At 45.4% G+C, this 21772-nt stretch overlaps 1 protein-coding gene across 1 annotated transcript in view; it reads right to left on the bottom strand.

Annotated features, from left to right (window-relative positions):
• LOC144493944 (dynein axonemal heavy chain 8-like) overlaps positions 1-21772 on the bottom strand; it is a 1661706-nt gene that overhangs the window by 889701 nt on the left and 750233 nt on the right. The window contains exon 33 of the mRNA XM_078213521.1: positions 329-455. Within this exon, the coding sequence (XP_078069647.1) occupies positions 329-455 (127 nt within the window). The remainder of the gene's footprint in view (positions 1-328; positions 456-21772) is intronic.

Below are 21772 nucleotides of genomic sequence, written 5' to 3'. Positions count from 1 at the left end.
CCACCTCAGACCAAAAAGGAAGGTGTTGAGAGTAGCCAGGATACTCATAAGCCTGTCTGATAAGGAGCCAGAGGGCTAGAATTTTCATGGGACATAAATTCTTACCTAAAGTCAACTGGCCTTTGGCTGAAATTTTCTGTCCCACCTTCAATGATTTTTGTTGCATGCAGCACTCGAAAATCCAGGTAAAGGCAAACTCAGAGACTTAGATTCAGGTGATATTTTCTCCACGTATGAATGAAATAATCACAATTTTTATGTGCATGACGACATAAAGCATGAAGAAAAATCTTTTTAAAAAAAGTTTCAGTTAATGTATAAAAACTACCTGTATTCAGTTCAATGAAGTCTACTTTAATGGTGGAGCTGATTTCCTCGATCTCTCGTTCAAAAGAAGCATAGTATTCTATTTCTGTTCGGAGTTCGTACAAACTGGGATTACTATCCATAAATTTCTGTACAGAAACAATTGGAAAGAAATTTTAAATTGAAGTTAATCCACATAATATTTTGAGATATTGAATTTAAAACACATTTGTTGAGATGGTTATTATTAAAAATATTGTAGGCAGGAATTCTCCGACCTAGCATGCAGCCAGGATTCTGAGCACCAAATTCTCTGTTCTCACTGGCAGCAATGGTGGAGCAAACAAGATTGGAGAATTCCAGCCAGAATTTGTAATCTTTAGATTTTCTTCCCCAGTGGAATTAATTCAAACATTTAAACTTTCCACTTATTCAAATGCAGAATACCTTTTCAAACCTAACTCCATGAGTGGAATTTTATGATTTCTTTACACCCGTTTTGTGGTGGAAAAATGTTGTAAAATCAGGCGTAAAGCGGCTGGCACGAATGATGCCTGTTTTCACGCCTGTCATGATTTTACGACAGCTGGATTTCCGGTGCGGTCAGCCTCTCACCAGAAATTTTTGCCTCCCACTGCCTGGATCCACTACAGTTCACCTACTGTCACAACAGGTCCACAGCAGACGCCATCTCCCTGGCACTGCACTTAACCTTGGAACACGTGGATAACAAAGACACCTATGTCAGACTCCTATTTATTGACTACAGCTCAGCCTTCAACACTATTATTGCTACGAAACTTATCTCCACATTCTGTGGCCTGGGCCTCGGCTCCTCCCTCTGTGACTGGATCCTGAACTTCCAAACCCACAAACCATAATCAGTAAGGATAAGCAACAACACCCCCTCCACAATCATCCTCAACACCAGTGTCCACACAAGGCTGTGTTCTCAGCCCCCTACTATATTCCTTTCACACCTATGACTGTGTGGCCAAATTCCCCTCCAATTCGATTTTCAAGCTTGCTGTTGACATCACTGTAGTGGGTCGGATCTCAAACAATGATAAGATATAGTACAGGAATGAGATGGAGAATCTGGTGAAGTGGTGCGATGACAATAATCTCTCCCTCAATGTCAACAAAACTAAGGAGATAGTCATCAACTTCTGGACGCATAGTGGAGGGCATGCTCCTGTCCACATCAATGGGAACGAAGTAAAAATGGTGGGGGGTTTAAGGTTTTTAGATGTCCAGATCACCAACAACCTGTCTTGGTCCCCCCATGCCGACACTATAGTTAAGAAAGCCCACCAATGCGTTCTCAGAAGACTAAGGAAATTTGGTATGTCCACTATGACTATCAACAACTTTTACAGATGCACCATAGAAAGCATTGTATCACAGCTTGGTATGACTCCTGCTTTATCCAAAACTGCACAAAACTACAAACAGTTGTGAATGAAGCCCAGTCCATCACTCAGACCAGCCTCCCATCCATTGACACTGCCTACACTTCCCGCTGCCTCAGAAAAGCAGCCAGCATAATTAGGGACCCCACGCACCTTGGACATAATCTCTTCCACCTGTTTCTGTCAGGAATATGATCCAAAAGTCTGAGGACACGTTACGACCAACTCAAGAACAGCCCCTTCCCTGCTGCCATCAGACTTTAAAATGGAGCTATCTTCATTAATTGATCTTTCTCTACACCCTAGCTATGATTGTAAAGGTACATTTTGCACTCTCTCCTTCTCTTTGAACCGTATGCTTTGTCTGCATAGTGTGCAAGAAAAAATACTTTTCACTGCATATCAATACATATGACAATAATAAATCAAATCAAATCAAATTTATTTATTTAAATATGGATTTCAATGTGTTTAGTGAGCCTGGCACTCAATTATTCGGGCTCACTTGCCTTTATGGCCTCACTGGGAGATGTTCTCTCTGGCGAGGAAAACACCTCCATCCCATGAACGTGGAACAGTTGTGTTGGCCTCGCCGGTGGAACTGGAGGCCACTGAGGCCCCCCGGGGAGGCTGAGTGGAAGGCGGGGGTGCCCCTTGGGCAGTGCCAGATGGGCAGTGCCACTCTGGAACCTGGGCAATGCCAATATGGCACCTGGGCAATGCCCACCGGGCCAATGGGGACAGGTTGGGGCTGGGGCCAATGGGGGGAGGGGGGCCCGCTGCCACTCTGCATGCAATCGGTGGTTAGGGAGGGGAGGAGAGCCTGCTGCTACTCTGCATGCAATCGGTGGGAAAGGGAGGAAGGGAGTCCCACCGCCACTTTGCATGCGATCGGTGGGGGAGGGAGGGGGGCCCTCTGCCAATCTGCCACTCTGCACGGGATTGGTGGGGGTGGGAACGGGGGCCGCAATTGGTCTGGGTGGTGAGGTGGCAGAGGGGCGGCAGGGGCTGCATCTCGGGCCGCGGTCCCCGCGATTGCGGGGGTGGGGGAGCTAGTTGAGGCTTCCTGCAGGAGCAGGGGGCTGACAACCCTCACTCTGTTTGTCAGGCCCCTACTACTGTTAATACGCATGTGCAGCATCAGAGGTCTGCACATGGACAGCACCTCCCCCAACAGGTGGTCTGGTGAATTAAGCCTCACCCACAGCCTCTATGGCTAGAAACTGAATAACCCATCTTTTTAGAAACAGAATACGTAAGATTGCCCAAAAAATGGATCTGGAATTCTCCCATTTTCAGACTAGCTGAACACTTAGAAAAAATCTTGTAAAATTCCACCCAGAATGTCCGTGCTGTGTCTGAGAAAGTCAGCGGGGAGAGGAAGCGGAAGTTGATTCGAAGAGGCTCAGAGAAGAATTGAGAGCTCATAGAGTCATAGAGGTTTACAGCATGGAAACAGGCCCTTCGGCCCAACTTGACCATGCCGCCCTTTTTTTTAAATCCCTAAGCTCGTCCCAATTGCCTGCATTTGGCCCATATCCCTCCATACCCATTTTACCCTGTAACTGTCGAAATGCTTTTTAAAATACAAAATTGTACCCACCTCTATTACTATCTCTGGCAGCTTGTTCCAGACACTCACCACCCTCTGTGTGAACAAATTGTCCCTCTGGACACTTTTGTATCTCTCTCCTCTCACCTTAAACCTATGCCCTCGAGTTTTAGACTCCCCTATCTTTGGGAAAAGATATTGACTATCGAGCTGATCTGTGTTATTTATTATTTTGATCTGTGTTATTTATTATTTTATAGACCTCTATAATATCACCCCTCAGCCTTCTATGCTCCAGAAGAAAAAGTCCCAGGCTATCAAGCCTCTCCTTATAACTCAAACCATCAAGTCCCGGTAGCATCCTAGTAAATCTCTTTTGCACTCTTTCTAGTTTAATAATATTCTTTCTATGATAAGGTGATGAAGGAAGTTAATCAGAGTCCTAGCAGAGGTGGAGCTACAGATGGTTGCTCATTCCGACTTCCTCCACAAGTTCCGTGAGCAGGTATTTGAATTTGGAGGAGGTAGAGAGAATAGGAGGAGATTCATGGCCGAAATTGATCCATGCCATGAGGACTCCAGTTTTGACTTAGTGATAATTCGGACAAAAGGGGAGCACGGCACATGTGCGCCCTCTCAAGACAAAACCAGGTAGAACAAAGAACAAAGAAAATTACAGCACAGGAACAGGCCCTTCGGCCCTCGAAGCCTGCATGATCAAGCTGCCCATCTGAACTAAAACCCCCTACCCTTTCCAGGACCATATCCTTCTATTCCCATCCTATTCATGTATTTGTCAAGACACGCCTTAAAAGTCACTATTGTATCGGGTAAGATGGAGAGGGATCGAAGCTGGGGAGTACAAACGCATCCCAATCTACTCTCAGAAGCTAGCAGCACCTGAAGGCACTGATTAGTGGTCAAAATGCATGACGCATCCAAGAAAAGAAGGTATGGAGATCTAGAACAAAGTTAAAAAATTAAAATGAATTTATAGCCTCCAATACTGGGGGTTTACTATGGGCCTCCCAACAGCCAGTGGGAGATAGAGGAACAGATATGTAGGCAGATTTTGGCAAGGTGTAATAGTAACACGGTTGTTGTGGTGGGTGATTTAAAATACCCCTATGTTGACTGGGACACAGACTGGGGCAGAGTTTGTAAGGAGCATCCAGGAGGGCTTCTTTGATTTGATTTATAATTGTCACATGTATTAACATACAGTGAAAAGTATTGTTTCTTGCGCGCTATACAGACAAAACATCGTTCAGAGAAGGAAACAAGAGAGTGCAGAATGTACAGTTACAGTCATAGCTAGCGTGTAGAGAAAGATCAACTTAATGCAAGGTAAGTCCATTCAAAAATCTGACAGTAGCAGAGAAGAAGCTGTTCTCGAGTCGGTTGGTACGTGACCTCAGACTTTTGTATATTTTTCCCGAAGGAAGAAGGTGGAAGAGAGAATGTCCAAGATGCGTGGGGTCCTTAATTATGCTGGCTGCTTTGCCGAGGCAGCGGGAAGTGTAGACAGAGTCAATGGATGGGAGGCTGGTTTGCGTGATGGATTGGGCTACATTCATGACCTTTTGTTGTTCCTAGCGGCCTTGGGCAGAGCAGGAGCCATACCAAGCTGTGATACAACCAGAAAGAATGCTTTCTATGGTGCATCTGTAAAAGTTGGTGAGAGTCGTAGCTGACATACGAAATTTCCTTAGTCTTCTGAGAAAGTAGAGGCGTTGGTGGGCTTTCTTAACTATAGTGTTGGCATGGGGGAATTAGGACAGGTTGTTGGTGATCTGGACACCTAAAAACTTGAAGCTTTCCACCCTTTCTACTTCGTCCCCATTGAGGTAGACAGAGGCATGTTCTCCTTTATGCTTCCTGATGTCAATGACAATCTCCTTCGTTTTGTTGACATTGAGGGAGAGATTATTGTTGCCGCACTAGTTCACCAGATTCTCTATCTCATTCCTGTACTCTGTCTCGTCATTGTTTGAGATCTGACCCACTACGGTGGTCGTCAGCAAACTTGAAAATTGAATTGCAGGGGAATTTGGCCGCACGGTCATAGGTGTATAAGGAGCATAGTAGGGGGCTGAGAACACAGCCGTGTGGGGCACCGGTGTTGAGGATGATCGTGGAGGAGGTGTTGTTGCCTATCCTTACTGATTGTGATCTGTGAGTTAGGAAGTTTAGGATCCAGTCGCAGAGGGAGGTGCCGAGGCCCAGGTCACGGAGTTTGGAGATGGGTTTCGTGGAAATAATAGTGTTGAAGGCTGAGCTGCAGTCAATAAATAAGAGTCTGACAGAGGTGTCCTTGTTATCTGAGTGTTCCAGGGTTGAGTGCAGGGCCAGGGAAATGGCATCTGCTGTGGACCTGCTGTGGCAGTGCGCAAACTGTAGTGGATCCAGGTAGTCCGGGAGGCTGGAATTGATTCGTACCATGACTAACCTATCGAAGGACTTCATAATGATGGATGTCAGAGCCACCAGCCGATAGTCAATAAGGCACGCTGCTTGGTTTTTCTTAGGTACCGGGATGATGATCATCTTCTTGAATCAGATAGGGACCTCAGATTGTTGTAAAGAGAGGTCGAAGATGTCTGTGAATACCTCCGCCAGCTGATCCGCGCAGGATCTGAGTGCACGTTCGTGTACCCCATCTGGGCCAGTTGCTTTCCGTGGGTTCACCTTCAAGAAAGCTGCTCTGATATCTGCAATGGTGACCCCAGATACCGGTTCATCCAGGGCTTCCAGGGTGGAGGGCATGCTCTCGCTGACCTCTTGCTCAAAACGGGCGTAGAATGAATTGAGCTCATCAGAGAGCCGGCAATCTACTCATTTACTTCTACTTCTTGAAACAGTATGTAGATCGTCCAATTAGGGAAGGGCCGTACTGGACCTGGTTTTAGGAAATGAGCCCAGCCAGGTGGTCGACATTTCAGTAGAGATGATGTTCAGGAACAGTGACCACAATTCAGTAAGCTTTTAGGTACTGAGGGATAAAGATAAGTGTCGTCCTCTGGTGAAGGTGCTCAATTGGGGAAAGGCTAATTACAACAATATTAGGCAGGAACTGAAGAATGTAGATTGGGGGCAGATGTTTGAGGATGAATCAACATCTGGCATGTGGAAGGCTTTCAAGTATAAGTTGGTAGGAATTCAGGACTGGCACATTCCTGTAAGGATAAAGGATAAGTATGGCAAATTGCAGGAACCTTGGATAACGAGAGATATTGTGATATTTTCATACTCTTACGACTCGGCCAATGTTGTCTATCTGAAACGCTGCAGGAAAGGATGTCCCAAGGCATTGTACATTGGGAGACCATGCAGACGCTACGACCACGGATGAATGAACACCGCTCACCAATCACCAGGCAGGAGTGTTCCCTTCCAGTCGGGGAACACTTCAGCAGTCACGGGCATTCAGCCTCTGATCTTCGGGTAAGCGTTCACGACACACGACAACGCAGAATCACTGAGCAGAAACTGATAGCCAAGTTCCGCACACATGAGGACGGCCTCAACCGGGATCTTGGGTTCATGTCACACTATCTGTAACCCCCACAACATGCTTGCAAAATCTCACTAACTGTCCTGGTTGGAGACAATACACACCTCTTTATGCTTGGCCTTCTCTCCACTCACATTGTCTGTACCTTTAAGACTTGATTACCTGTAAAGACTCGCATTCCAACCATTATCTTGTAAATTGAGCTTGTGTCTGTATATGCCCTGTTTGTGAACACAGCTCTCCACTCACCTGATGAAGGAGCCTGAGACTCTGAAAGCTAGTGCTGCCAAATAAACCTGTTGGACTTAAACAAAGAACAAAGAACAGTACAGCACAGGAAACAGGCCCTTCGGCCCTCCAAGCCTGTGCCGCTCCTTGGTCCAACTAGACCAATCGTTTGTATCCCTCCATTCCCAGGCTGCTCATGTGACTATCCAGGTAAGTCTTAAAAGATGTCAGCGTGCCTGCCTCCACCACCCTACTTGGCAGCGCATTCCAGGCCCCCACCACCCTCTGTGTAAAAAACGTCCCTCTGATATCTGAGTTATACTTCGCCCCTCTCAGCTTGAGCCCGTGACCCCTCGTGATCGTCACCTCCGACCTGGGAAAAAGTTTCCCACTGTTCACCCTATCTATACCCTTCATAATCTTGTACACCTCTATTAGATCTCCCCTCATTCTCCGTCTTTCCAAGGAGAACAACCCCAGTCTACCCAATCTCTCCTCATAGCTAAGACCCTCCATACCAGGCAACATCCTGGTAAACCTTCTCTGCACTCTCTCTAACGCCTCCACGTCCTTCTGGTAGTGCGGCGACCAGAACTGGACGCAGTACTCCAAATGTGGCCTAACCAGCGTTCTATACAGCTGCATCATCAGACTCCAGCTTTTATACTCTATACCCCGTCCTATAAAGGCAAGCATACCATATGCCTTCTTCAACACCTTCTCCACCTGTGTTGCCACCTTCAAGGATTTGTGGACTTGCACACCTAGGTCCCTCTGTGTTTCTATACTCCTGATGACTCTGCCATTTATTGTATAACTCCTCCCTACATTATTTCTTCCAAAATGCATCACTTCACATTTATCCGGATTAAACTCCATCTGCCACCTCTCCGCCCAATTTTCCAGCCTATCTATATCCTGCTGTATTGCCCGACAATGTTCTTCGCTATCCGCAAGTCCAGCCATCTTCGTGTCATCCGCAAACTTGCTGATTACACCAGTTACACCTTCTTCCAAATCATTTATATATATCACAAATAGCAGAGGTCCCAGTAACCTGGTGTGAGACTTCTTACTGTGCTTACCCCAATCCAATGCCGGCATCTCCACATCATGGCTACAGGGGAGATTCCAGAGGATTGGAGAATAGCCAATGTTGTTCCTTTGTTTAAGAAGGGTAGCAAGGATAATCCAGGTAATTACAGGCTGGTGAGCCTTATGTCACTGGTAGGGAAATTATTGGAGAGGATTCTTTGAGGCAGGACTTACTTCCACTTGGAAATAAGTGGACGTATTAGCGAGAGGCAACATGGTTTTGTGAAGGGGAGGTTGCATCTCACTAACTTGATCGAGTTTTTCGAGGAAGTGACGAGGATGTTGATGAGGGTAGGGCAGTGGATGATGTCTACATGGACTTCAGTAAGGCCTTTGACAAGGTCCCTCATGGCAGACTGGTGCAGAAGGTGAAGCCGCACGGGATTAGAGGTGAGCTGGCAAGATGGATATAGAGCTGATTCAGTCATAGTGGTTGTAAGTATTCGCATTCCAACCATTATTCATGTAAATTGAGTTTGTGTCTTTATGTGCCCTGTTTGTGAACAGAATTCCCACTCACCTGAAGAAGGGGCTTGGGGCTCCGAAAGCTTGTGTGGCTTGTGCTACCAAATAAACCTGTTGGACTTTAACCTGGCGTTGTTAAACTTCTTACTCAGTCATAGAAGACAGAGGGTAGCAGTGGAAGGGTGCATTTCTGAATGGAAGGCTGTGACTCATGGCATTCCTCAGGGATCAGTGTTGGGACCTTTGCTGTTTGCAATATGGGACAGCATGGTACCACAGTGGTTAGCACTGCTGCTTCAACGCCAGGGTCCCAGGTTCGATTCCCAGCTTGGGTTACTGTCTGTAGGGAGTTTGCATGTTCTCCCCGTGTCTGCATTGGTTTCCTCCGGGTGTTCCGGTTCCTCCCACATTCTGAAAGACATGCTGGTTAGGTGCTTTGACCCGAACAGGTGCCGGACTGTGACGACTAGGGGAATTTCAAAGTAACTTCATTGCAGTATTAATGTAAGCCTTACTTGTGACTAATAAATAAACTTTAACTTTAAATGATTTGGAAGAAAATGCAACTGGTTAGATTAGTACGTTTGCGGACAACACAAAGATTGGTGGAATTGCGGAAAGCGATGAGAAAGTGTTGTGGGAAATTGCCACTGGAGTCAGACTGGAGGCTCAATAACACAGTTTTATTTCGGACACAAAGCTTCGGGGAGAAAGCACTGGTACTCCGCAGTACTTGGCAGCTATCTTCTCAATCATAGAATAGTACAGCACAGTACAGGCCCTTTGGCCCTCGATGTTGTGCCAAGCTTTGTCCGAAACCAAGATCAAGCTATCCCACTCCCTATCATTCTGGTGTGCTCCATGTGCCTATCCAATAACCGCTTGAAAGTTCCTAGTGTCCGACTCCACTATCACAGCAGGCAGTCTATTCCACACCCCAACCACTCTCTAAGTAAAGAACCTACCTTGGACATCCCCCCTATATCTCCCACCATGAACCTTATAGTTATGCCCCTAGTAACAGCTACATCCACCCGAGGAAATAGTCTCTGAACGTCCACTCTATCTATTCCCCTCATCATCTTATAAACCTCTATTAAGTCACCTCTCATCCTCCTCCGCTTTAAAGAGAAAAGCCCTAGCTCCCTCAACCTTTCCTCATAAGACCTGTCATACAATAGCAGTTGATCATTTTTATACCTTTCAGACAATGGATAGTCCGGACTTTAGCCGTTTAACACATCGTTATAGTTGAGTAGACAGATCATGGTGATCGATAGTTAACACATCGTTACAATCAGACAGGTAGAGACATGAGCATTTAACATCGCATTGTTCATAGAATGGATATATTTCCTCTATCAATGACTGGTTTCGGTCTATACATACAGTGATTGGTTTTGCTGCATTTATGTATTTCTGTTCCCATCTATGGCTGAACTTATTATCAGACCTTATTGTCCTGGGTCTGTCCTTATCTTTAAAGTGCCTCAAGCTCTGACTAGCTTCCTGCAGTATTTGGTTCCTGCATGTTTAACTTTAAATAACTGCTTGTGCTGCATGTTTTAACTTGAAGTAGCTGTCTGTGCTAAAAGCCAGTGCCTGCTTAATGTCCCTTCCCAGGTAACCTTTTTGTGTACCAGGCAACCATTTTATAATTTTTCCCACTTCAAAAGGAAGAAGGTGGAAGAGAGTATGTCCGTGGTGCGTGGTGTCCTTAATTACGTTGGCTGCTTTTCCGAGGCAATGGGAAGTGTAGGCAGAGTCGATGGGTGGGAGGTTGGATTGAGTGATGGTCTGGGCTTCGTTCACGACCCTTTGTAGAGCAGGAGCCATACCAAGCTACAACCAGAAAGAATACTTTCTATGGTGCATCTGTAAAGGTTGGTGAGAATCATAGCGGACATGCTAAACTTCTTTAGTCTTCTGAGAGAGTCAAGACATTGATAGGCTTTCTTAACTATAAGGTTGGCACGGAGGGACCAGGACAGGTTGTTGGTGATCTGGACACCTAAAAACTTGAAGCTCTTGACCATTTCTGCTTCGTCCCCATTGATGTAGACAGCGGCATGTTCTCCACTACGCTTCCTGAAGTCGATGACTATCTCCTTCGTTTTGCTGACATTAAGGGAGAGATTATTGTCATTGCACCAGTTCACCAGATTCTTTATTTCTTTCCTGTACTCCGTCTCATCATTGTTTGAGATCAGTCACACTACGGTGATGTTGTCAGCAAACTTGAAAATCAAGTTGGAGGGGAATTTGCCCACCCAATCATAGGTGTATAAGGAGTATAGTAAGAGGCTCAGGGCAGAGCCTTGTGGGGCACCGGTGTTGAGGATGATCGTGGAGGAGGTGTTGTTGTCTATCCTTACTGACTGTGGTCTGTGGGTTAAGAAGTTCAGCATCCAGTCCCAGGGAAAGGAGTCGAGCCCGAGGGCACGGAGTTCGGAGATGAGTTTCGTAGGAATAACGATGTTGAAGGCTGAGCTGTAGTCAATAAATAGGAGTCTGACATAGGTATCTTTGTGATCTAGGTGTTCCAGGGTTGAGTGCAGGGTCAGGGAGATGCGTCTGCTGTGGACCTATTGCGGCGGTAGGCGAACTGTAGTGGATCCAGGCAATCTGGGAGGCCAGAATAGATTTGTGCCATGATTAACCTTTCGAAGCACTTCATAATGATGGATGAAAGGTGGCACATGTACAGTGATGGGACATGAATGTTGTACCTATATCCCTGACTATTCCAGAAAAATTTCAGCTTCCATCTCTGACATCCATGACAGGTTAAAGCTCTCAAGGCTGACTTAAAACCTTGGGATATTTTCAGGTGGCTTGAGGACATTCTGGGAAGCATAGGGATCTGGATCATACAAGGACGATTACTATTAGTTGTTTTCCTCTCACTTATCTTGATTGTTTGTAAAATTATTCCTTGTGTTGCGAAGTTGAGTCAGGTAATTTTAGATTGAGAAGTGGAATGTTAGAATTTGGTGTTTGTAAAATTATTTTAAAATTACATAATGCTCAGAGGTGAATGCATGCTCCCTTTAAAAGGTGGTGTTTTTTCTGTGCTTAGAAAGATTTTTAAAAATGCAGGTGCATCTGGGATCCCAGAATGAAACACTTGTATTGAAGTAGTGAATTTTTTTTTAAATTCAGCCAAACAGTTTAAATCAGGCACTTGGATACGAGCAACCTATTAGATTTGAATTTGATGATTTTGGCAACCTGAGACCAATCATATTGTGGAGATATGTAGGGATGAGGAAACAAGGTTCAGATGGCTCGATTGAGGGTTACAAGTTAGCAAGGAATGAGCTGAAAAAGGGGCTTAGGAGAGCTAGGAGGGGACATGAGAAGTCCTTGGCGGGTCGGATCAAGGAAAACCCCAAGGCTTTTTACTCTTATGTGAGGAATAAAAGAATGACCAGGGTGAGGTTAGGGCCGGTCAAGGACAGTAGTGGGAACTTGTGTATGGAGTCAGTAGAGATAGGCGAGGTGATGAATGAATACTTTTCTTCAGTGTTCACCAAGGAGAGGGGCCATGTTTTTGAGGAAGAGAAGGTGTTACAGGCTAATAGGCTGGAGGAAATAGATGTTCGGAGGGAGGATGTCTTGGCAGTTTTGAATAAACTGAAGGTCGATAAGTCCCCTGGGCCTGATGAAATGTATCCTAGGATTCTGTGGGAGGCAAGGGATGAGATTGCAGAGCCTTTGGCTTTGATCTTTGGGTCCTCGCTGTCCACGGGGATGGTGCCAGAGGACTGGAGAATGGCGAATGTTGTTCCTCTGTTTAAGAAAGGGAATAGAAATGACCCTGGTAATTATAGACCGGTTAGTCTTACTTCGGTGGTTGGTAAATTGATGGAAAGGGTCCTTAGGGATGGGATTTATGACCATTTAGAAAGATGCGGATTAATCCGAGATAGTCAGCACGGATTCGTGAAGGGCAAGTCGTGCCTCACAAATTTGATAGAATTTTTTGAGGAGGTAACTAAGTGTGTTGATGAAGGTAGGGCAGTTGATGTCATATACATGGATTTTAGTAAGGCGTTTGATAAGGTCCCCCATGGTCGGCTTATGATGAAAGTGAGGAGGTGTGGGATAGAGGGAAAGTTGGCCGATTGGATAGGTAACTGGCTGTCTGACCGAAGACAGAGGGTGGTGGTCGATGGAAAATTTTCGGATTGGAGGCAGGTTGCTAGCGGTGTGCCGCAGGGATCAGTGCTTGGTCCTCTGCTCTTTGTGATTTTTATTAATGACTTGGAGGAGGGGGCTGAAGGGTGGATCAGTAAATTTGCTGATGACACCAAGATTGGTGGAGTAGTGGATGAGGTGGAGGGCTGTTGTAGGCTGCAAAGAGACATAGATAGGATGCAAAGCTGGGCTGAAAAATGGCAAATGGAGTTTAACCCTGATAAATGTGAGGTGATTCATTTTGGTAGGACAAATTTAAATGTGGATTACAGGGTCAAAGGTAGGGTTCTGAAGACTGTGGAGGAACAGAGAGATCTTGGGGTCCATATCCACAGATCTCTAAAGGTTGCCAGTCAAGTGGATAGAGCTGTGAAGAAGGCCTATAGTGTGTTAGCTTTTATTAACAGGGGGTTGGAGTTTAAGAGCCGTGGGGTTATGCTGCAACTGTACAGGACCTTGGTGAGACCACATTTGGAATATTGTATGCAGTTCTGGTCACCTCACTATAAGAAGGATGTGGAAGCGCTGGAAAGAGTGCAGAGGAGATTTACCAGGATGCTGCCTGGTTTGGAGGGTAGGTCATATGAGGAAAGGTTGAGGGAGCTAGGGCTGTTCTCTCTGGAGCGGAGGAGGCTGAGGGGAGACTTAATAGAGGTGTATAAAATGATGAAGGGGATAGATAGAGTGAACGTTCAAAGACTATTTCCTCGGGTGGATGGAGCTATTACAAGGGGGCATAACTATAGGGTTCGTGGTGGGAGATACAGGACGGATATCAGAGGTAGGTTCTTTACGCAGAGAGTGGTTGGGGTGTGGAATGGACTGCCTGCAGTGATAGTGGAGTCAGACACTTTAGAAACATTTAAGCGGTTATTGGATAGGCACATGGAGCACACCAGGATGATAGGGAGTGGGATAGCTTGATCTTGGTTTCAGATAAAGCTCGGCACAACATCGTGGGCCGAAGGGCCTGTTCTGTGCTGTACTGTTCTATGTTCTATGTTCTATACTGATATGTCATCACAGATATGAAAGGAAGGAGGTACTGGGACAATAAGCAGAGAAAGGAACTGTCATTTGCCAGAGTAACGGCCTCATCCATATCTTAAGAGAAAGCCTCATCTTGATAGAAAAGGTACCAAAGAAGACAGAAGTTCCAGACAGAAGAATCAAAAGAGAAAGCCCAGAATATTCCTGAAGATGCCAAGCCTCGTTGTAATTGAGAGAGTGACTAAAATTCTATTTTTTTGTTTATAAGTGGGAATTGTATTTATCTAAACAGCATTCCATTAGAATCGTGTTTTATTTCGTTTGTTAATAGTTGAGTTAACTTTTTCGCTGTTAGATAAATAGTTACTTGCTGATTTAGAGAGAGTGCCAGGAGTTATATTGATTTAACCACTAAAAGTTGCTGAAGAGCAGAGCATGCCACTTCACACTCACTTTTACAGATTATGAAGCGAGATGCTCCTCTTTGAGTGGTTAGGTGTTAGTTCTCAGAGGAGGAATCCACCTCCACTTTATAGCAATTGTCCCCCACAGTACACATGCGGCCTTTACTCCAGTCCCCAATGTTGGGATCTCCTATTTTATTTAACCTGATGCAGATACGCTGTGTAGCCCACATTTTTCCTTAGGAATGTATGTGTGATTAAGTTTGCTGTTTTCTATGCTGGTAACTGTTAGTTTGTGTAGTTTATCCCCCCACCCCCCCCCCAACATTCCCTGGTACCTCGAGTAGCAGTGCTTGGTTACTCTTCCAAACCTGCGGCTCTTCGAGCAGCAAGGTCTGGTCACACCTTCTACCCCACACTCCTCCCCTAACCCCTTCCCTTCCCACCACTAATCTCCTCTCTTGCCTCTCTTAATAACCTGGGATAGATCCCATCAGGCCCTGGGACTTATTGTTCTTCAAGAGACTCAACACCACTTCTTTCTTGATTTCAAGCTAGCATGCTCCACACTAATCTCACTATCCTCCATGTCCTTCTCCTTGGTGAATACTGACGCAAAGTACTCATTTTGGTTCTCGCCTGCATCCTCTGCTTCCAAGCACGATCTCCTTCTTTTATCCTTATATCCTTTATCCTATAATTTCCTGGATTATCCTTTATCTGGAGCATCATGGTATCACAGTGGTTAGGACTGCTGCCTCACAGTGCCAGGGACCCGGGTTCGATTTCTTTCTTGGGTCACTGTCTGTGCGGAGTTTGCATGTTCTCCCCGTGGTCTGCATGGGGTTACCTCTGGGTGCTTTGGTTTCCTCCCAAAGTCCAAAAGATGTGATGGTTAGATGCATTGGCCATGCTAAATTCTCCTTCAGTGTACCTGAACAGGTGCTGGAGTGTGGCGACCAGGGGATTTTCACAGTGACTTCATTGCAGCATTAATGTAAGCTGACTAGTGACACTAATAAATAAACTTAAACCGGTCCTACCCTCTCGCTAGTTATCCTTTTGTTTTTAATGTATATATAAAATGTATAAAGTCCAGCAATGTCCGGGTCAGGGTTTGTGAGAGGCCAGCGATGTTTGTGAGGGGAGGATGTGTACCGGTCACACAGTACTCTGGGAGATTGGCATATGCGCAGTGGGCTGCTCAGCACAAGGATTCCAGCTTCTCTAATGAATCCAGGCTCTGCACCCTTCCCCCTCACTGGAGTAAATCGCATTAGGGACTGTGTGATGCACAGAATCCCAGAGATTCATTCCATTCAGCTCACCCAAAAAACAATTTTTTGGGGGAGAATCACCCCATTATATCTCTTTATTGCAGGAATTGACTCAAAGTGCAAGCTCAAAGTGAGACACTGGGAATTGAGGTAAGTGTGGGAGTTTATTGAGAGTAAATCTTAATCTTTTGCCTTCTTAAAATATAACAAACTGCTACTAAGTGACATTTAAGCTTCTTTTAAGCCTAAAGAAAGTGGGGAAAAAAAGCTTTTCTACTGCTGTAGCTCATGGAGCCAGCTAATTAAGTGAACTGGTTAAGTCTGATTCCTGAAGCAGAACAGGCCTAAGGTAATAAGCACAAAGTGCAAGCTGCAAAGTGAGACACTGGGTGTCTAGGTAAGTGTGGGAGTTTAGGAAAGTTGAGGAGGAAGGTATTGCTGTGCCTTGTGTGCCTTACTACCTCCACAGGTCCATCAGGAGCAGGAGTCGACAAGACATTACAGTTCAGAAAGTGACGTGAGACCAGCAGATGCAGCTGATTGGTGAGCAAGTCCTGGTGGGTATTTCCAAACCATATTAAATTGAAACTCATTGTTTAAGCGAAGGTAGGGAATTATTTGATTTATTTCGTTTTTTTAAAAAGTCTTATAAAGTTTTTAAACTTAAAAGGGTTTAATCATGGCAGTCGAGGTAGAAGCTGCGGTTTGTTCTTCTTGCTCCATGTGAAATGCTGGGCACATTTCCAGTGCCTGGGGCCAGCATGTGTGCAGGAAGTATCCAGCTGCAGCTACTGGAAGCTTGAGTTTTTGAGCTGGAACAGTGGCTGGGGCACTGTGGTTCATCAGCAAATCATTGTTGATAGCAAGTTTAGAGAGATGATCACACGGCAGCTGAAGGAACTTGAGGAAGGAGGGAATGGGTGACCACCAGGCAGTCCAAGAGATATAGGTAGGTAAACATAGAAACTAAAAGCAGGAGCAGACTATTTGACACTTCGAGCCTGCTCTGCCATTCACCTTGATCATGGCTAATCATCAAATGCAATATCCTGATCCTCTCCCTTCCATATCCCTTGGTCCCTTTAGCCCCAAGAGCTATATCTAATTTCTTCTTGAAATCAGACAATGTTTTGGCCTCAACTACATTCGGTGGTAGTGAATTCCACACATTCACCACTCTCTGGGTGAAGAATTCTCCTGACTTCAGTTCCAAAAGGATTACGCCTTATCCTCAAACTATGATTCCAAGTTCTGAACTGCCCCACCATTGGGAACATTCTTTCTGAATCTACCCTGTCTAACCCTGTTAGAATTTTATACATTTCTAAGCAATCCCCTCGGACTCTTCTAAACTCAGGTAAATATAATCCTAACCGACTTAGTCTTTCCTCATATGACAGACCTGCCATCCCAGGAATCAGCCTGGTAATCCTTTGCTGTGCTCCCTCTATAGCAAGGACATCCTTCCTCAGATAAGGGACACCAAAACTGCACACAATACTCCAGGTGTGGCTTCACCAATGTCCTATATAATTGCAGCAAAACATCTCTATCCCTATACTCAAATCCTCTCACTATGAAGGCCATCATACCATTTGCCTTTTTTATTGCCTGCTGTACCTGCACACTTACTTTCAGTGACTGATGCACGAGGACTCCAAGGTCTCGCTGAGTATCCACCTCTTTCAATTTACACCCATTTCAGTAATAATGTCTTCCTATTATTGCTACCAAAGTGGATAACCTCACATCTTCCATGCATATGTCCACACACTCAGCCTGTCCAAATCACACTGAAGCATCTCTGCATCCTTCTCACAGCTCACCCTCCCACCCAACTTTGTAATTTGCAAATCTGCAAATTTGGAGATAATACATTCAGTTCCCGCCTCCAAATCATTCATATATAATGTGAACAGTTGGGGTCCTAGCACAGATCCCTGTAGAACCCCACTAGTCACTGACTGCCAATCAGAAAAAGATCCATTTATGCCAACTCTTTGCTTCCTATCTGCTAACCAGCTTTCTATCCATCTCAAGACATTACCTGCAATCCCATGTGCTTTAACTTTACAAACTTTGGCAGGTAGTTCAGGAGTCCCCTGAGGTCACGCTCACAAATCAGTATTTCATTTTGGAGGCTGATGAGGGTGTCGGTTCCGCCAGGGAGTGCAGACAGCCAAGCTTCTTGCACCACAAGCAGCCTGTCTGTACAGATGGGGGTGGGGGGGGGTTGGGGGTGGGGGCAGGGGAGAGAAGATGCAGGTCAATCGTGGTAGGGTATTCTATCGTCAGGGGTAGATAGGCAGGATGGTATGTTGCTTCCCTGGTGCTAGGGTCCAGGATAGAACTGAGCGGCTGCAGGGCATCCTGAAGGAAGAGGGTAATAAGGCAGAGGAAATGGTATATGTTAGTACCAATGTCTTAAGTTGAAAGGGGGATGAGGTCTTGCATCAAGAATTCAGGAAGTGAGGCAGTAAACTAAAAAGCAGGATCTCTCGGGTTGTAGTCTCTGGATTATTCCCAGTGCTAGCGAGCACAGAAAAAGCAGAATAGTGCAGATGAATGCGTGGCTTAAGAGTTCGTGCAGGAGGAAGGGTTTTAGATTCCTGGACCACTGGGGCCATGTCTGGGGAAGGTGGGACCTGTACAAATGGGACAGTCTACTTCTGAACCAGAACGGGACTAACATCCTTGCAGGACGTTTTGCGAGTCCTGTTGGGAAGAGTTTAAACTAATTTGGCAGGGGGAGGGGACACACACTGTAAGCAGAATAAGGGCACAGAATCATACAGTAAAACAATCAAGTCAGAGGGAGTGCAGCTGTATTAAGTTTGAAGGGAGTAAGGCCAGGCTGGATGACTTCTACTTTAATGCCAGGAGTGTTACAGGTAAAATGGATGAGTTGAGGGCGATGACTGACAGATGGAAGTGTGAAATAGTAGACATCACAGAGACATGGTTGAAGGAAGGGCAGGATTGGCAACTAAACATTCTGGGATATAGGATCTTCAGGTGAGACAGAGGAGGGGGGTAAAAGAGTTAAAGTAAAGTTCATTTATAAGTCACAAGCAGGCTTACATTAACATTGCAATGAAGTTACTGTGAAAATACTCTGGTCGCCACACTGAGGGAGAATTTATCATGGCCATTGCACCTAACCAGCATGTCTTTCGGACTGTGGGAGGAAACCGGAGCACCCGAAGGAAACCTACGCAGACATGGAGAGAACATGCAGACTCCGCACAGACAGTGACCCAAACCGGGAATCGAACCTGGGTCCCTGGCACTGTGAGGCAGCAGTGCGAACCACTGTGCCACCGTGAGGAGGCATTGCATTATTAGTTAAGGAGTCACTTACTGCATTAAGGAGAGACAATATCTTGGAGGGGAAATCAAATGAAGCTTTGCAGATAGAGTTTAGGAATAAAATAAGGGACAGCCACATGGTTAGGTGTTTGTGAGAGTCCCCAGATAGTCAGCGGGATATTGTGAAGCAAATGTGTGCACAATTCGTGGAAATGTGTTAAAAACAATAACAATAGGATAATTATATAAGGTGGTTTCAACTTTTCCAAAATTAACTTAATTAAATTTAAAATGGAAGGCGCTGGCATAGTGGTATTGTCGCTGGACTAGTAATCCAGAGATCCAGGGTGATGCTCTGGGGACCCAGGTTCAAATCCCACCATAACAGGTGGTGAAATTTGAATTCAATAAAAAATATCTGGAATTAAAAAGTCTAACGGTGGCCATGAAATCATTGTCGATTGTCATAAAAACCCATCTGGTTCACTAACCAGATGGGCGGCATGGTGGCACAGTGGTTAGCACTGCTGCCTCACAGCCCAGGTTCGATTCCCGGCTTGGGTTACTGTCTGTGTGGAGTTTGCATGTTCTCCCCATGTCTGCGTGGGTTTCCTCCGGGTGCTCCGGTTTCCTCCCACGGTCTGAAAGACATGCTGGTTAGGCGCATTGACCCAAACAGGCGCCGGAGTGTGGCGACTAGGGGAATTTCACAGTAACTTCATTGCAGTGTTAATGTAAACCTTACTTGTGACTAATAAATAAACTTTAATGTCCTTTAGGGAAGGAAATCTGCCATCCTTACCTGGCCTGGCCTACATGTGACTCCAGACCCATAGCAATATGGTTGACTCTCAACTGCCCCCTCAAGGGCAACTAGGAATGGGCAATAAGTGCTGACTAGCCAGTGACGCTCATATCCGAAGGATGAAAAAAAAATCTGGGAGATACATAGTGTTAAGGGCTTGGATGGAGTAGATTTCATGAAATGTGTGCAGGAGAACTTTTTTAATCAATATGAAGAGAGCCCAACAAGGGGCTGGACCTAATTCTGGAGAATGAAGCTGGACAGGTGGTTGAGGTGGTGGTGGGGGAGCAATTTAGTCATAATACAAAGAACAAAGAAAATTACAGCACAGGAACAGGCCCTTCGGCCTGCACCAACCATGCTACCCAATTGAACAAAAATCCCATACCCTTGCAGGGACCGTATCCCTATATTCCCATCCTATTCATGTATTTAGCAAGATGTCTCTTAAAAGTAACTATTGTATCTGCTTCCACTACTTCCCCCGGCAGTGAGTTCCAGGCACCCACCACCCTCTGTGTAAAAAAAAAACTTGCCTCGTACATCTCCTTTAAACCTTGCCCCTTAAACTTATGCCCCCCAGTAATTGATTCTTCCACCCTGGGAAAAAGCTTCTAACTATCCACTCTGTCCATGCCCCTCATAATCTTGTAGACTTCTATTAGGTTGTCCCTCAACCTCCGTCGTTCCAATGAGAACAAACCAAGTTTCTCCAACTTCTCCTCATCGCTAATGCCCTTCATACCAGGCAACATCCTGGTAAAACATTTCTGTACCCTCTCCAAAGCCTCCACATCCTCCCGGTAGTGTGGTGACCAGAATTGAACACTATATTCCAAGTGCGGCCTAACTAAGGTTCTATAAAGCTACAACATGACTTGCCAATTTTTAAACTCAGTGCTCCGGCCGATGAAGGCAAGCATGCCGTATGCCTTCGTGACTACCTTCTCCATCTGCGTTGCCACTGTCAGTGACCTATGTACCTGCACACCCAGATCCCTCTGCCTGTCAATACTCCAAAGGGTTCTGCCATTTACTGCATACATAGACTCACTAATCAGACCACCCACATTTTCCTCCAGATCATTCATATATACTACAAACAAAGTTCCCAGTACTGATCCCTGTGGAACACCGCCAGCTACAGATCTCCATTCTGAAAAACATCCTTCCACCACTACTCTGTCTTCTATGATCAAACCAGTTCTGTATCCATCCAGCCAGACCACCTCGAATCCCTTGTGATATTAGTTTTTGCACCAGTCTGCCATGTAGGACCATATAAACTACATCCTCAGTCCTTCCCTCATCAATTATCTTTGTCATCGCCTCAAAAACCACAATCAAGTTGGTGAGACATGACCTTCCCCAACCATGATGTCTGTCACCAACTCGTTCATTTTCCTCCAAATGTGCATATATCCTGTTCCTCAGTATCATCTCTAAAAGCTTCCACACCACTGATGTCAGACTCACTGGCCTATAACACCGGCCTATAATTTCCTGGATTATCCCTGCTTCCTTTCTTAAACAAGGGAACAACATTGGCTGTTTTCCAGTCATCTGGTTTCTCGCCTGTGGTCAAAGAAGATGTGAAGATATCTGTTAAGGCTCCAGCTATTTCTCCCCTTGCCTCCCACAGTAACCTGGGATAGATTCCATCTGGCCCCGGGGACTTGTCTATCTTAATGCAATTTGAGATACTCAACACTTCCTCTTTTGATATATTGACGTTCTCAAGAGCTTTCACACACTTATTCCTGACCTCAACATCCGTCAGGTCCTTCTCCTTGAGGAATACCGATACAAAGTACCCATTAAGGATTTCACCCACATTCTGTGGTTCCATGCATAATTTCCCTCCATTCTCCCTGAGTGGGCTTATTCTTTCTCTTACGACCCTCTTGCTCCTAATATATGAATAAAAAGCCTTGGAATTCTCCTTGACCCTATTTGTTAAAGACATTTTGTGGCCCCTCTTAGCCCTCCTAATTCTACATTTAAGTTTCTTCCTACTTTCACTGTATTCCTTAAGGGCTTCATCAGTTTTAGATGCCTGGATCTATTTATCATATGTTTCCTTTTCCCATTTGACAAAGCTTACAATTTCCCTTGTCATCCATGGTTCCCGAATCCTGCCATTTCTATCCTTCATTTTTCCAGGGACAGGATATATGCACATTTGGAGGAAAATGAACTAGTTGGTGACAGGCAT

This window comes from Mustelus asterias, chromosome 5 (genome assembly GCF_964213995.1).
Source record: "Mustelus asterias chromosome 5, sMusAst1.hap1.1, whole genome shotgun sequence".
Classification (NCBI taxonomy): Eukaryota; Metazoa; Chordata; class Chondrichthyes; order Carcharhiniformes; family Triakidae; genus Mustelus; species Mustelus asterias.
The sequence above is the reverse complement of the archived record's forward strand: the minus strand, read 5'-3'. Positions and strand labels throughout refer to the sequence as shown.